Source organism: Oreochromis niloticus, linkage group LG12, assembly GCF_001858045.2.
Source record: "Oreochromis niloticus isolate F11D_XX linkage group LG12, O_niloticus_UMD_NMBU, whole genome shotgun sequence".
NCBI classification, from domain to species: domain Eukaryota; kingdom Metazoa; phylum Chordata; class Actinopteri; order Cichliformes; family Cichlidae; genus Oreochromis; species Oreochromis niloticus.
This window is the reverse complement of record NC_031977.2, coordinates 6,857,733-6,874,435: the sequence shown is the minus strand read 5'-3', so window position 1 is coordinate 6,874,435 and position 16,703 is coordinate 6,857,733. Positions and strand designations below refer to the sequence as shown.

Below are 16,703 nucleotides of genomic sequence, written 5' to 3'. Positions count from 1 at the left end.
TTTGGCCATTTGATATGACCTTGTTTGGCCAAAATGATTCGGACATCTCAGTTAATTCAATTCAGTTGAATTAACTGAATTCAACTGAATTCAGTTGAATTCACAACGCCAAATCACAACAACTGTCGCTTCAAGGTACTGGCTAGCTAGCAAGTTAGTGCTACAGTTGGCTAGCTAGGAAGTTGCACCTCCAATTCAATGTAATTAACAAAGATTCTTAATTTGAATAGTGAAAAATAGTATAATAAGAATATGTAGGCCTATTTGTGAGAAAAACTAAATAGAAGAACAGTCTTAATACAATATTAAACATTAAATTTGCTAAAACTCTACAAGCAAGTTATACTATTATTTATCACCTGCACCAAAGGAAAAAAAATAGCCATAGAGGCCCAGATCGTTTTTATTCCAGGCTTCAAACTGTTGATTTTCAATCTGCAATTAATTACTCCGACAACATTTTGTAGCCAGCCATTTAAAGAAGTACAGTTTTTTGTATTTCGCACTGGCTTAAGGGTGTTGCATGTTCTTTACCCTGCTTGGTGCTTTTTGAAATAAGAGGCTGTGTTCTTGATTTGCACATTTTGGTTGCATGCTATTTTGTCATAGTTCAAGGTCACTTAAGATCTGTTACATACAACAGACAGATAATATCTAGACATGTTCATAAATGCCCTAAAAGTGGCAAGCTGCTTACTCATAGTTCCTGGAAATCCTGTTTCTATTTTCTCAAACTCCTAGCAAACGTTGCTGGCTCTACCTTCACATTCATGCCACAGATATAGTATATGACAGTAGTATTGATCTTCTTGTGTATTTCTCAGCTAGAAAGCAAATAACTGTATTAAAAACATGTCATGCCACTGTCCTCTTAATTCTGACTGACTCAGACTCTGTTAGGTAATATTATCAACAACACAGAGCAGAGAAACATCAGATAAAATCAGTTACAGCAGAGCAATGGGAGAAATATTTCTTATTCTGTTCAAGTCTCATCTGTGGGTAGGGATGTTGGCAAGTGACAGATTAAAGTCTAAGTACTTCTGGACAGCTGTTTGATTCGTTCTGGATGTAACATCGATCCTGCTGTTGATGTTCAATCATGAAGCCCTAATGTAGATTAAAAAAAAAACAACAACCTCAGCTCGCCTTCTCTGTTTTGTGTTGATTTGTCAGTGCACAGGGCGAAATCTGATGAGGTGAATTCGCTCACTGCTCCCCTGTGTTCTCTGATCCCTCCTCGCTCCTCTGGCCATATGGACCAAAAACACCCTTTTCTCCCTCTACAGCCACCACACATATGCATATGTGCGTGCACACAAATACCCGCACAAACTCACATACACTGCGACTTAAGCACATACACCCTCTAACCTCACTATGGTCTCACACAGCAGGCCTGCCATAAATCAATGGGCAGGATCGTGTCTGCCAGTTAGACTAAACAAGAGCATTTGTGAGGATCTGCTCTCGCCCATTAATCATCTTGACAGCTTGAAAAACACATTTCCCCTTTAATGACTGTATTTGGATAATCAGCTCCGTTTCCCTTACCGCCCTCTCTCCGGCTCTCCCTCTCCTCCCATACCCCATCCCTGTTTTCTTTCTTATTTTTTTGCCCCAAGCGCACTCATAGGCATGTGGATAGCTTGCTATTAGAAGAGGGGAAGGTAGAGGAGGGATTGTAGAGGTGAGGGAGGGGTCTCTTACATCAAAAAAGGGTCCTCTGAAAAAAGTAAAAATAATCACGCTGCCCTGTGGAAAACAGTTTGGTTTTTTTCACCCTTGCTCAACAAACCACAAGGCCTCTGCTTATATAAACTTGTGTATGTGAGCGCACACTCTCACACTGTTACAGTCCTGCTAAATCAAACACAGAGAAGTCATGGATGGCGTACAGCTGCTAACACAAACCATCGTGTGTAAAGATTTGTCACAAGTAAAAAAATAAATACAGTGACACGTGATGTGGAAGTGTGACGCACAGCGTGTGACTGGAGACGATCTGAGCACTGACAGGTTGAAACGAACAGGTCCATCTTTATACACAACACAAAGGCAAGTGGCTATTAAAAAAAACTGAATTTACTTTTAATTTTCTAAAAATAGGGTTTGAAATGGCATAATTTGCTGTGTATTGTGTAATTTTGCGTCAGTCATGTCCCAGTGAGACAAAATCATGAATGCACCTTTTACCTCCAAAGCACCAGGCACCCATCGATGTTGTTTTCTAGCTTATACCTGGTAGGCCACTCATTAGCCAACCAACCAGACAAGTCACTAACTTGTGAGTGACTTGCGATTGAGAAGTCGTTAGAAAATGAGCGTACCCTGGATAAACCTGGTTTCCGACCCCATGTCACAAGACCAAAAGGTTGGTACAAAAACCGGACTCAAGTGCAGGAACCCAGAACCCAGACTGCAGAAATTATTGCAGTGTTTATTGGTTAAACACAAAACTTCAAATGTGATAAGGGCAGAGGCAATAAAACACAGAACTTGACTTGCGAGGACTAGTTAACGTGGCTAGGTGGACGTGGATTGAGAGGGGGGGAATTGGGCCGGAGGTGTAGACTGGAATGTGACAGTTAAGCAGTCACACTGAGGAGAGAGGACTATAGAATTAGGCAGGTAGTGGAGAGGCGCACTGAAGATGGTGAGTATATTGTATGGTTTTCTTACTTGCAGGTGGAGAAAGTAAGCGGTGAGAGGAGGAGTGACGTGAATCCGGAGTGAGCAGGATGGTGTAGGGATGGCTGAGTTCCCGGAGGTTCCTGATGGTATGCGGTGGCAGGAGGGCAGACAAGGCACTGAGTGATTTCCACTGATGATGTCGGTAAGGTATCCTGAATCCGAAAGAGGAGCTTAAGCTTGAGATTTGAGTCGTAGTGAGTCCAGGAACTGCGGCACAAGAAAACAAGGCAAGCGGAGTATTCACAAAGAGCGCTTGAAGCATGTGCGCCGCTACCAACATGAGTTGATGACGAACTGGTGGTGAATGAATGTCAGCGTGAGGCTTAAATCACTGGCCCGATTGGCTGCGATCAGCTCCAGGTGTGTGGAACTGCAGAGGAGGAGATGGCCCTGCCCAGGGGCGGATAACGCGTAGACTCAGGAGCCTGATGGAAAATTCCAGCCGCACACCCGGACCATGACGCCCCAATAACGATCAACATTTCACAAAACAAACTTCATGTTTTATTCAATTTGACGCGACGCTAGTGACAGAGGCCATAAAGTCGTCAGGAAAGTGTTTACTGAGGTGAAAGAGCAAAGGAGCTGAGGGCTGATTTCCCCACAGAATACTTCACAACTGAACGTATTTTTGCAACTGCATGAGTCACTGCCTGCCGGCCTTTAAAAATAATACAGGGTTAAAACCCTTCTGCTTTGGTTTCACTTTTCAGACCCAGAAGCTGTATCCACTTTTTAATACTGTCTGCTGTCACAATTTGGTTCAAAGGTGAGTGGAGAAGAGTTGTCTTTTCAGGCTATTACAGTGACCTGAATTCAACCTCATTTTGACCATTCACCACTTGATGTTTAACCACTGAGCAGTTTTATTAGAGGTCTAAAAACATGCCTTAAATGTACACATAAGTCTCAAAGTTGAAATCGGGCTAACTTTTAGCCTGATTTCAGCTAAACTGCTAAATGTGACAGTTTAGTGTACATCTAAATCACAGCTAGCTGCAGCTTCAAAAGTCCTACTACCTAACAGCAACTTTTTTAATCCATGAAAAAAGGTGTTTATTCCATACCTGGCTGTAAGTGATGGCTCTTATAGAGTTTATTGCTCCCACATGCTTAAACAGCATGATGGTGCTGTGGTTAGCGTTGCTCCTCAGAATAAGATGGTTTCAACGAATCTGAGGAAGTGTTCGACAGAAATATTTCTGTTTAAAAAAATCTCCACTAAATTTAGTTGTCTATTTTTAGACTTCTTTTCGATGACTTCAGGACAAAGGTTTTCAGTTTTCACTATTTTAACCAAATCTCAGTGTTCAAATGTCTGGGCACATCCTCTCCAACATCTTTGTTCCAGTTTTTGCTGGGTGGGTATCTGGTTTCTGTCCATCTGCAGGACAACGTCGCTTATTAATGTAAAGAAATCAGGGCACCCGTTTCACACTGGGCCAGGCCTGTCCAGGGTCTCAGAGCTTCAAGTGCAGCAGCTTAGGGAGACATGGGAAGTGAAGCAGAAAGTGAATGTGACTGCCATATCCACACATACGTAACTTTGTCATGAATTAATATTCATTCAAGTTTTTCCACTTAGTTTATGTAACCTGCCTGCTGCTCCTGTCCTTGGTTTGATTAAAGCCTCACTCACACAGGCCCGGAGACTGGTCGGCGACCCCCTTGCAGTGTGCGGTTGCTAGGTGAAATGTTTATCTCCTGAACTGTTGGCAAGTGATTGCCAGGTGAAATGGGTCTCAAACAAAGGACAGTACCAAAAACTGGTTTGCAATTACTTTGGTCTTGAGAAGATTGCTGATGTTTCTTGTAGTTTGTCTGGAAGAATCCAACTTATCTGCAAAAACGTGCCATTTATTCTGAGCAGTTATGTCTTACTGCTGAAGTCAACATGTTTTAAATGGTGCAACTTCCAGTTTCTATCGTGCTCTTTACAGATTCACTACCACTTGGTGAGCAGTGTTTGCAGACAAGTTTACAACCTCCATGCAAACTGTTGGGAACCTGCTAGCAATCAAAAAAGGGTTTTGGTGTTGTCCCATATATCACTTTGCAATGAATTTCACTCCAGTGACAGCATGCAAACCTCCAGCAAACACTTGCTAACCAGATGTAGAAAAAATATTTTACTTTAGCAACTGGTGATTACCATGGGGTCACAGATTGCTAAAGCCCCCTGCATGAATGGGGCTCAATTTAGCAGTGACTGCCAGCAACCTTTACAGCCACTCACAACTTGTTGGAGAATATACATTTTCCCTTCAAGTCAAACAGGCCTAAAGGTCAGTCACTGGCAACGTGGTAAAAATGGTTGCAAAGAGGTAAACGGTGCTGTTCTTTATTCTACAATTACCTGTAGTTTGTATGGAAATCGCTGACTTGACGGCAAATACTACTCCTTCTGGTTCACCTTCAAAGTAAAAGTTGAGCCTTTTGAAGCGTGTCAGTTAGGCACAACTTCTTCTTTGACACCGAGCGATTTGAGTTACTCTATTTCAAATTCCATTACTGCTTTGGGGGTTGTTTAGCAAGTATTTTCTGGCAAGTCAGGGGAATCTAATAGCGACCAAAATGATCACGAGGAGGTTTTGGTGCGGCCTCTTCTTGTAGTGTAGTGGTTCACACGTTTGCCTAACAAACACTCTGAGGTAGGGCATGTTGTAAAAACCTGTGCCAAATCAAACATCTGCTGTGGTGACCAATTATGAATAAAGGAGCCGCTAAAACAAGTTTAGTTTGTTGAGCTAGATCTTGATTTGTTGGGTAGTATTCTGTTTAGCTGGTCTGATTTATGCACCAGCTTATTTCGTAATTATGTCTTCTTGGTTTTTGAGTAGATTACAAGCTGTTTTTTGAATAATATACTATGTCTGTGCCTCTGTGTCTTTTGACTGCTTTGTCCCTTACAGAAAATGAAACTTGAATGGCGTCCTCTCTCTTAGCAAAAGGGAAGATAGCGTTCTCACAATGATAGATATCAACTCTGGCACAGAGGACATGAGCAGTACCCAAACAAAAGGATTTCATTAGCAGTTGTCATTTCCATTTTAAATAACCATTATTTATGCATCCAATATGCCTAATGATTCATAGCTTTAATGCATTGTTACACAGGCTGAGAATAGCTCACATGTATTAAATTATATGTATCATATACAGATGTGTAATGTATACAGCAAACGCGTGTGTGTGTGTGTGTGTGTGTGTGTGTGTGTGTGTGTGTGTGCAGCTGCATACTACAGTGTGTTGACAGGTGGAATAATGCATATTTCTGCTGTGGTGTCTGAACAACACACAGCTGAGTGATGCACACAGACACAGTGTTTGGAGCTGGCAGCTGAAGTCCAACTCAACTGACAGTCAGCTAACAAACATCTCGTGTGTGTTAAGTGACCGAAGAGAGACCTTGGCACACCCAGCCATTGCAAACACATTTAGACATACACTCACACAGACAATTTGTGATGAATTAATTCCAGTTCACCTAACCTCTTATTAAAGATTCTAATCCTGCAAAGAAAGAAAGAAAAAAGTAAGCAGCAGAAAGGGCCATGAAATATGAAATGGAGACATAAAACAGAAATTAGACCCACAATGCTGACACCGAGCGCATTATAACCACAGGCCGTCCCAAAGTGGAAGGAATACCCAAGTTGTCAGTCCGAGCATGAATCCTGATCGTCAGCAGCTGCTCGCTCTCTGCCAAGGCACGCTCGTTTCCGAACGGCCGTGACATCTTTGCAGCGATCTCCCAGCGTGGCGGCAAATGGAATCCAGCTGGACGCACGGTTCAAGCACTATTAGCAGAGCACCGTACTGTAATTGAAACGTTCATTTCTCCACTGGTGGTTAGGGAGGGTATGTCTATTAACGGTGCTCGCTCTCACCACGAGAACTTTGTAGACCGCAGCAGCTCCGGGCAGCCTTCCACGTCGAGGCCAAGTGAGGCTCTCCAAGGTCAGGGCTGGATGGAAATCAAACCCAGAGCACTATTTCTCTATCTGCAGCTATACAGCTGAGCTGACAGCCGCTCTTTGTCACTAATCAATAAATAACTCAACCCCAAAATGAATTGTACAAACGATCAAGTTTGTACAATTCGTTCAGGTTCAGCACTTTTTTAGTTATGTATTACATTTCATTTGTGTTAGACTGTTAATACTTTGCATCCAATAACTCACAAGTTTTATATAAACTTTTAGCTGTGTAAATGTGAAAATTACTTTTAAAAATGGAAGAATTTTTGGGTAGGTACCACTGAACTGAGAACCGCTGTTAGAAACAAGCATTTAGACATATAAACATATAAGAAAGATGATCTAAGTGACTCTGAATGTGGCTACTCCGAGTATTTAAAAACTGCTGATTTACTGGGATTTTCCCATAGATCCATCTACAGGCTTCTTATGTCCAGAAAGAGAAAATATACACTGAGTGGCTCTTATCTGTTCAAAAATGCTTTGCTGCTGTCAGAGAATGGCCAGACTCCTTTGAGCTGATAGGAAGGCAACAGTAACTCAAATAAACACTGGTTACAACCAACGTATGCTGAAAAGCATCTCTGAAGACACGACATATCGAAGCTTGAAGCTGATGGGCCAAGGACGCAGAAAACCATGCCAGGTATGAACAGTTCAGGTTGTTGTTGGTGGTGCAGTATTATGGGGGATGCTTTCTTTGCACACTTTCAGCCCCTTCACCCCAACCGAGCATCATTTAAACTCCACAGTCCTCCACTGTACTCAATCCAGTATTGTGCATTTGAGATGTGGGGGAAGAGGAGTTTCACATCATGGATGAATGAAACCGACAAATCAGATGCTGTCATGTCGGTGTGAAGCAAAATCTCTGAGCTGCATTTCTAACACCGTCTTGAATCTATTCAATGAACAATTAAGGTCCTTCTAGAAACATGTCCCACGTTGAGCTGACATCTTGAAATGCTTCCAGGCATTTATTAAGGCAGTTATTTGGAAATACTATCGCATTTAAATTTAATCTTGGTGGTGACCAGGACATCACAACTGCATGAATAGAATCCAACTCAAAGCTGACAAAACGTGTTTATAAAGTTGCCTGACTTTGTCCTAAATAGGGGTTTTAAAACGCTTGTATCCCTGGATATTAGACTTCTGCTGTTACTTCTTTTGTTGCTTAATTCTTCAACAGGTTTCACAGATTTCTCTTCTGGATAAAGCCTCTTCTGAAAAATTTGAGTCTTAGTCTTTTAGTCCTACAATTGGAGTCCCAAGTCTACAATTGGGAAATTTGCCATTTATTTGAATGGGAATTACATTTTTATGAGACAGGACTCTGTATTGTAGCCCAGTGTTTTTGTGCTATTGTGCACAAAAACACATGACATTTCCAAGAGAGATGGCCACAACGCACCCAACTAAATCTATGTATTGTCCACAGTCATTTTATTTGTCAAAAGGTTTATTTCCTCTGATTAAGTGCACATGATTGCACTTGGAGGTGTGGGAGGAACTTGTTCCAACCACCTTTCGCCCTGCAAACCAACCTGGAAGTCTTTAATATGGCTTTTATTTTTTCCACGTAGAGCATTTCAGCATGGCTGGCTGCAGACGTGAATGAGAGTGGAATCGAAACAGGCATGTAGAGGAGTCAGTCACAGGGCTTATGTGGAGAAATAAAACAGAGATTGTGTGACAGGCCCTGATGAGGGATGTGTTCACGCCATCTGGGTTGCTTTAACACTGCGGTCACTGTTGGATGCCGAAGGCTCTGTATTGTGTCCTGATGTTAAACACAGAGGTGGTAGTCATGGAGTTGAGGTTAATGTTTTGTTCTGAAGACACAGTGAGAACGAGAGAGAGAGACTGAAAAACCCTTCTCTCTCTCTCCCTCTCTCTCTGTCCTGGCTGTCAGCAGAGACGGTGAGCCGGGGTAGAGCTGGCGTCTAATTGAAGAGCAGCTCCACACCCTGTCGTCATTAATCACCGAGCCTGTCAGCCGCTGCTCAGGACCTCACAGTGGCACTCTGCACTGACGCACAGAGAGGAAAATATTAGTGCCCTCCATCACCAGCACCACCTCCGCTGATACTACCTACTACTACTACTCTGATTACTTTCATTCCACCACATTACTGTGCTGAACACAGCTGTCCTTATGACTAGGAGCACTTTCAGGCCTACACTGAATGAAAACATCAGTATTTGTTTTCCATTTTTTTATATCGTATGAGTTTAAAGAACAACGTGTAACAAGGTTCACTCCTGTCTCTGATCATATGTTAAGATAATAAAAGAGTGCGACATCAGTGTTGTCAGTCGGCTTTACAGCAAGAAATCATTTTCTGAGAAATCATTATAAAATCAAAGCATTGATTTTTCAAGTGAAAAACAGAGATTTTGGAAGGTACAGAATAACTTTATAATTGTTTTATTTTATAAGTTACTGAATTATTTGGGGAAGTGTTGTAGTTCTTCCTTTGGGGTAACAGTTAAGATATACCCAGACCACATATACTGTATATAAAAGATGGACATGGGCCCCCTGATCACTCTTTTTTCAGACCACATTTTGAAACTTGCCATTGTAATGAAATTTTTTATTTATTAATTTAGAACCATAGGTGACCGCCTTTCATTCATTTGGATTAAGGGTTGGAGTGCTAAGATTGCAGCTCATACTGGCTAGCTTGTTTAGCAAATGGCATCCATAAACTGTACATACTTGCTAATTAGTGCTAAGTAGCAAACTAATAAAACACTATAATTTCACTTCTTGAAAAGTCCGTACCACACAGCAAGTGCTAATATGTTATATGGATAGACCCAATTAAAATACTCCTACAGGCACAAATGTGACAAACATGGACAAGAGCTCCAGTTCCAACTGGAATATTTTTTTTTCTTAACCAGGCTGCAGTCTGCTTTTTAATTCTGTAAAGACAGACGTTTCTACATGGGAGTCTATGGAGGACTGAGTCACCCTCTTTAGAAAACAAGAAAAGTATTATTTTCATTCAAGCGCAACAAAGATGAAGCAGAGCAGAAATTCAGCAGAATAAATTTATATTTGTCATATTTACTTTAAAAACAGATTAAATTACTGGGAAAATTGCTATATTTTTACTGTGGAGTACCACAGTAAAAATACACTCAACCCACCAGAGTCAGATAGTGTTTCAGAAGAAATAAATTAACTCAGTTCTTTTTAACAAATTGAAATCTTAAAAACGTCCCCAAAGTCACTTCATTTCAGTATTTTTAGTTTGACAAAATTTAAATGTTGATTTTTTGTTATTTTTACAGTCATTTACATATGTGCATGTGCTGACAGTCATTCATACATGATCATTTTGAGCTTACGTGTACATGTCTGCACATATCTCGGAGTATAAAAGCATGCACCGTTTTCTTTTAGAATAGAGAAATTTGGTTATGCTGAAAAAGATCGTCAACTGTACCCTTATTAAAAAAAATCACCATTTTTGGTGAAAGGGACATTTGTGCAAGCATGTATCACTCTGTGAACAAAAGATCAGAGCTGGATACACACACACACACACACACACACACACACACACACACAGTCTTGCGGAGGCGACATAAATGGAGTGTGTGGGTGTTGACTCAGCTGTGAGAGTCTGTGTGGGGGGAGAGAAGATAGATGTAGGAGATTGATGAGCGCCGGGATAGGGAGAATAGTGAGGCATTTGATGAACGAGTGTAAACTGGCAACAGTGGAATTAATTCCACCACCCTCCCGACAAGATTGAAAGTTCTCCCCTCTGCGTGACCTCCAAGTGTGAATCATCTTCAGATTCAGGCCAGTGTAACCAGGTCGCTGTGCATAGTTTGTAAAACAGCATCCCAGCAGCTGCATAGATGTGTATCAAAAGCGAGAAAACAGTGACGATCGCTTCATTTTTCACCTGTGTTTCACCTGCACAACTTTAGGGGGCAACATAATCCACTACATCTCTAGCACCACAACTCTGCAAGTTCCAAAAGAAATACACTGCATCCTTGACCTATTTTGTCTAGACTACTTCATAAATGACATAAGAAAAGCAAGAGCCTGAAAGTAAGTCTGTCCTCTCTCAGACAAGTGCTTGGCTCCGGTTTCTAAAGGAGAAAAATAAGCGTATTGTCCCAAAGAGCTATCCAGAGTGGTGATCAGGGCGCCGTGACCTTGCTGGTGTGGCAGGGGCTGGATGTGGTTTGGGAGGGTCATCCATTTTGTTAATGGTCCTGTCAAGTGACACCTGTGCTTGCCTCTCCCCTGTCTGGAGTGCTAATGAAGCGCGAGAGTGGAGGAGTCTGGGAGTCGGGGTCAATAGCCACCTTGGAGACCGCAGCCTCGGCGCTTTGCGCCACCTACGCCCTGTCAGCCAAATAGAGTGGAGCCACAGATACATTATCAGGGCTGAAGCACTAATGGCAGTGGTGTGGCTTTAAGATAGACCGAGTCCTTCCCTTTAAATTAGCATCCAGCAGCTCTGAGTGGAGAATGCTGACTTCAGTAAACCACGGGGCAGCAGCCAAACAGCACAGAAAATGGCTCTTCGCATCAGGACAGTGGCCTCCATGTTTGCGGTTCCTGCAAGAGAGCCGGCTCTCCTCAGGGGAGGTGTCAGCGCGTTGATGAATATTTCTCTATTAACCGCCTCCCATTGTCAGCTCTAGCCTTTGTGTTTCAGGCCAATCCGTCAGAGCGCGAGGAGCTCCCAGGTCGACGTCTCCCTCAGGTCATTATTGAAGTCCCAGTGACCCGGCACAGCCGTCCTCTTTGCTGAGGTGGCCGCTTCCAGGCCTCACAAACAAGAATCAGCAATTAAGCACAGCACCCGCAACAACAAAAGCAATGCGGGCGATGGGAAGAGTAGGTGGGATGAAAGTCTTCAGAGACTCGCTAACAGGGCTAATGTGACCCGGCGTGGCCTCTTTAGGACGGCCCTGTCAACTGATATGAGCCATGAAATATTACACACAGCCACATATAGCGCGGCTGTGAGAGCCAGTATGATAGATGGGCTTAGATAAGTGCAGTGCTGCAGTCTGGCGAGATTTACTGTGTCCTCTGATGCTCGAGACAAAAAGATACTTCATGGTGCTATATATAGAATAGAAAAGAGGAAAAAAACAAGTTGAAATGCAATCATGTATCATTTATTTAACAAAATAAGACTTTCTCCTATTGGTCGGATAGCACAGCCATCATTGATTTTTTTTTTTTTTTGTATATTGTTTGTTTGTTTTTTTTAATCTCTGCACCATTTGCTTGGGAGACCGTAGCTTGCTGACCCCATGTAAGCTTGAAAAAATATTACATCTTTGCATATGTACAAATAAAAATAATGGCATTGTTCAAGATAATTCTCAAAGACATGCAATTCTCCAGAGTCTGAATAACGCAGTGAAGGATGAGGAAAAAACAAAACAAAACAGCAGTAAGGAAAGAAATTAAAAACGAGGTTCTCAGAATAAAACCTCACAATCCATCTTCATTATGGTGCAACTTTTTTTTTAGTGTATGATAGGCATAATGGTACTATACTTAAATCATTCCTTTTCAGTTAGAATACTTAAGAACAATTCATTTGGACAGCAAAACTTTTTCCCCCCCAGAGTTGAATACCAAGCGCTTGAGTGAAAAATAAATACAGACTTTTTAAGATCTAGGAGAGAGATATTGAGAAAAACAAAATAATCAAGACAAGTTTATCATTTTCAAGCTCTGCTTCCCACCCGTCTTGGATCACTAAAGTCTGTTCTTTCTCTGCTGCTGCAGTTGATCCATCAGTCTTTTGCCTTTGGAGCACCAGTCGCAATCCTGAGGCTAACAGGTGGTGTTCCTGGCAGGCAGGCCAGCAGGCATGATGCCCTGTACTGGTGATGACCCCAATCTTCGAGTATCCATCTTCAGGGCTGCTCTGGAGAATCCCGAGCTGGTGCCTGCAGTCTGTGGGCGTCAACGCAGTTTTAGATGTCACTGGTATCCAAGGGCTGAGGCCGAGCCCAGTCTCTGACTGTAGAGGGCATAGGGGGAGTAGTAGGCTGAGGAGGAGGGCAGGGATGGCATGGGAAGTCCTGGGGCTCCAGGCAAGTGGGATTTGCTGTAGGGGTGGTAGCGTGCCAGACCCAAGCCAGGGGAGCCTCGGAGGGAGAAGGAACTGGGCAGAGTACCCGGGCTGCTGGGTGGGGGCAAGTGGAGATGGCAGGAAGCTGTCGATGAAACTGATGACGGATAGGCTGACAACAACTTAGTGTCCACCATACCAGGCAGGGCTGTGTGGGTACGCAAGTGGGCCAGCAGCTCCTCTGATGTTGCAAAACGCTTGTCACAGGGACCCCCAACAGACACCCAGTTACAGGCATGAGGCAGCGGTTCGTTAGGGAGCATGAAACCATACGTGTAGAGGGGGTGGGAAAGAGAGGGGGTCGTGCTGGAGGACAAGGAGCTAGAGTGCAGAGAGTGAAGGTGATGTGAGGGGTAAACCAGGGGAAAACCAGACTTGAGGCTCGAAGGGTCATGGACGCAAGTGGAGCAGTTACTGCCACCTAGGTGGGGTGCATTGGGGTAACTCAGACAGTAAGGGTCCCGGCATAAACTCTGCATCAGAGATGGGGGTGAGGCTCCAGTGAGCGGGCTGGAGCTGGGGTGCTTCCCTGACAGTCCTAAACCCAAACTAGATTTGGTAGGGTCCAAGCCAGGGACAAACTGGGACGGGTAACCGGCATAAGCCCCCACAATGGAGCCATGGTAGCCCATAGAAGCCGGGGGTAAGGGGAAGACAGAGTGTCCTGGTTTAAATGGGGAGACTGGGGCAATGTGCCCTGAGCCCAGACTGGACTGTGAGGAGGCCTGCGGGTCAGCCTTGCTCTCTGGCCGTGGGCTGCTTGCAGAGCTGGCGTTGCTGGAGTTGGCGCTGGCCCGTACGTGGCTGGAGTTGGCTAACTGTGCACCATCCATGCCTGACTTAGCTGCATCTGAGTCTTTTTTACCAGCGCTGTTGCTATTACTGTCCGAGCTGGCTGGCTCTGAGCTCCCAGGTTTGCTGTCCATGTGTGGAGCCTGCGAGTGTGGTGGGGGCTGTGTGGAAGGGGAATGACTTTGTCTGTGGGGCTGGCTCTGACTGTGCAGGGGAGGAGAACTAGAGCCGGGTGACCGTGAATGGGGAGGAAAAGATGGACATGAAGCACCACCGGAGCTTCCATTTGGCACCCTGAAAGACGCTTTATCTGAAGGCCCCTTCGTCACCAGAACATCCTTACGGCAGTCACCTGATGACTTGGAGTAAGGCTTGAAGCTGGATTTGTCCTCCAGGGACTGGTGCTGTTCTCCGGGCTTGGATGACCGGCTGGAAGGCTCCTTGTCTCCCAGACTACCGGAGGAGAGGGAGGCCAACTTGGAGGAAGAGGGGGGGTCTGGTTTACCAATTTGAGAGCAGGTCTGTGCCAGCAGGGCCAAAGGACTCTTCTTGGCATCCAGCTGAGGAAAAATAAAAACAAAAGCAATAGATGAAAGATCTTTTTTTTTTTTTTTTAAATTTAAGCAAATCAAACATTACACCATAAAACCCATACAGAAAAAAACCCCTTAAATTCCGAGGTATTATATTCAAATTTTTCAGTAGTAAAATGAATAAAGGACGTCAGAGGGTGAAAAGTTGAAGCAAAGTTTAGGAAAAAACGAAGAAAAGAAAATGAAAAACATCGTAAACATTCCATAAATACAAACGGAACGATTAACAAAGTGGTGTTAAAGTGGCGATTTTTAAAAAAGTCTATAAGTTGCAGTCATTTTGTATTTATAAACTCTGGTGTCTTGTATTTTGCCCCCAAAAACTGCCGTGCGTAAAATGGCGCAGACGGCATTTTCGTCGGATAACATTCCTGCCCTCCTACACCCGTGGATTTAAGAAGAAATCATTCAAATTAAGAAGAATAAGAAAAAGAAAAAAAGACAAAAACGACATCTGGCGCCGCAGACATATCTTAAATTTCTTTCTTTTTTTTCTTATCCACTTACTTCAATACTGGCAGGCGCGGATGTGAGAGGCTGGAGGTACTCCGGGTGCAGCAAGTGGCCGCTGTGCGCCGTCAACATCTTTACGATCCGGATAGGAAGCCTTTTAGCCTGGCGCGAAGGATCCGAGGGAGAAAGACAAGGAGTGGGTGTGGGAACGGACGGTCTCTCCGCTCCTGTCCGGTGTGGATCGTCGGCGGCGCTGCGTTCCGGGGACTGGCTGCGTAAAAGCGGTTCAGGTCCACCGGGGAGATCTCTCATCTGGATCGGGGCGCAAAGAGGGACGGAGTCATGTAACGGGTGGACGTGGGGTTCACTTTCATTTAGAAGCACATTTCATGGTGATGAACATTAAAAAAAAAAAGAGTGCAGTAATCCACAGGGCAGTGCGCTGTGCGCGTCCTTCGTGTCGGACCAAAGCTGGCTCTACAGAGGAACAAATCGCCCAAATGTCATCCTTTATGGGGCTCTTTAATATTACCCGTCAGTTATTCCTAAATATTCCTTATCCAGTGTTGGAGATGATGGAAACAAAAACACCACAAGTAGTCACTGCTCTTCAAAATAACGGGTAAGTTGAAGGAATATCCCCGCAACGGACAGAGTGTGCGACAGTCCTCCCGTGTGCGTGTTTCTCTCCCACTGCAGCAGCCTCACAATACCTCACTTCTTCCACATACTAAAGACGGGAAGGGAGGGATTTCAAAGCAAGGAGCCGCCGTCCAATCACAAGTGCCCGCATTTACAAGCAGGGGCGGGGCGAGGATAGGGTGGAGTGGGGTGAGGGGGACGAGGGGTGTTTGTCTCCCGGCCTCACCCTCTTACCCAGCGCTGTAATGTAGGTGGAAATCTGTGTCAGTGACCTCCATAAGCCCAGTGCAAACTACACATAAAGTAGCAGTAAAATATTTGCACCACAGATCTGAGAGCAGTTTAAGCAGCAGGAACTTTATCCACAGTGCTTCCACACGCAAACGTCTCCCGACTGCTGGGAACTAACTGCGCATGTAGTTTTCTGTTGAATGTACCCAACGCCATTCATGGAAATAAGGTGCATGTAATTCCAAATAATAATAACCTACTGTCCATGGGCATTTCTGGCATGTTAATAGCTTTATTGCATTATCACAGCCCCGCCGCCATCTCTGCTGGACATAACTCAATTTTTCCAGCTTAGAGCAAATTCACATGATTCAAGTTTTATGTATTTTGCTGTGACAGTGCATGATATCTTTCCATCTCGTTTTGTGGATTCACGGTCCCCGCCCTCTCAAAACACTGGCATGTTAAGAGTTGAATGACAGTTGCTATTGTAATTATGAGAAATGCATGCTACTTTGAGAACTCTTCTCCAACTCAGACATGATTATAAAATAAAACAGCAAAAGAGTCCCTCCTTGGCTGCCAAATTAGTAAGCCAGTAATTGAATTTCATTTTCCATAAAGAACAACGAGCTGTGCTTTATGGGGATTTCCATCCCGGTTTAAACGCCACCTCCTACCAATCAGCTGGCTTGGCTCTAACTCCCCCATCCATAATCCAACATATTACAACACTGTAACAGTCAGCATGTTTAAAGTAGTTTCATGGGTCACTGATTACTGGCTAAAGAGAAATCAGAACAGCCCTTTCTTCAGAGGTTAAATAGGTAAAACTGTTTGACATTTCACAGCACAAGCCGGCCTTATCAAGAGGCACTGCCATCAGCCCAGCGCCTTGATTATAATGGCCGCTGCCATTTATCTGCAGCTGAGTGGAAAGTCAGTGTGAGGAGGATGAAGTCACTTCAGCCTCATTCAACAGCATCACTGTTTGACCTGTCATCATTAGGCTTAGTCATCACTCATCACCCACACGCTGCCACTCACGCTTCAATGACCTGAAGAGATCCAAGAATATGTGAACGTGCACGCCGCCAGGCTAAGTGCGGTGGTACAGTCTCCTGTCTGTTTGTTTAAACCTGTCTGTCGCCACCTCGGGTCGAGACACATAAACAGGTGAC

At 44.0% G+C, this 16,703-nt stretch overlaps 1 protein-coding gene across 1 annotated transcript; it reads right to left on the bottom strand.

Annotated features, from left to right (window-relative positions):
• Window positions 1-11,818: 11,818 nt before the first annotated feature.
• Window positions 11,819-15,375, bottom strand: znf703 (zinc finger protein 703). The gene is made up of 2 exons (XM_003448622.4): window positions 14,704-15,375; window positions 11,819-14,163 (listed from the first exon to the last, which is right to left on the bottom strand). The coding sequence occupies exons 1-2, from the start codon at window positions 14,959-14,961 to the stop codon at window positions 12,661-12,663; spliced, it is 1,761 nt and encodes a 586-aa protein (XP_003448670.1). The 5' UTR covers window positions 14,962-15,375; the 3' UTR covers window positions 11,819-12,660.
• Between the last annotated feature and the right edge of the window lie 1,328 nt (window positions 15,376-16,703).

Excerpts from the sequence above, each read along its gene's own strand:
- znf703 (XM_003448622.4), bottom strand. The coding sequence starts at position 14,961 with ATGAGAGATCTCCCCGGTGGACCTGAACCGCTTTTACGCAGCCAGTCC. Across the intron at positions 14,164-14,703 it reads CCGCGCCTGCCAGTATTGAA|CTGGATGCCAAGAAGAGTCC; the intron begins GTAAGTGGATAA and ends ATTTTTCCTCAG.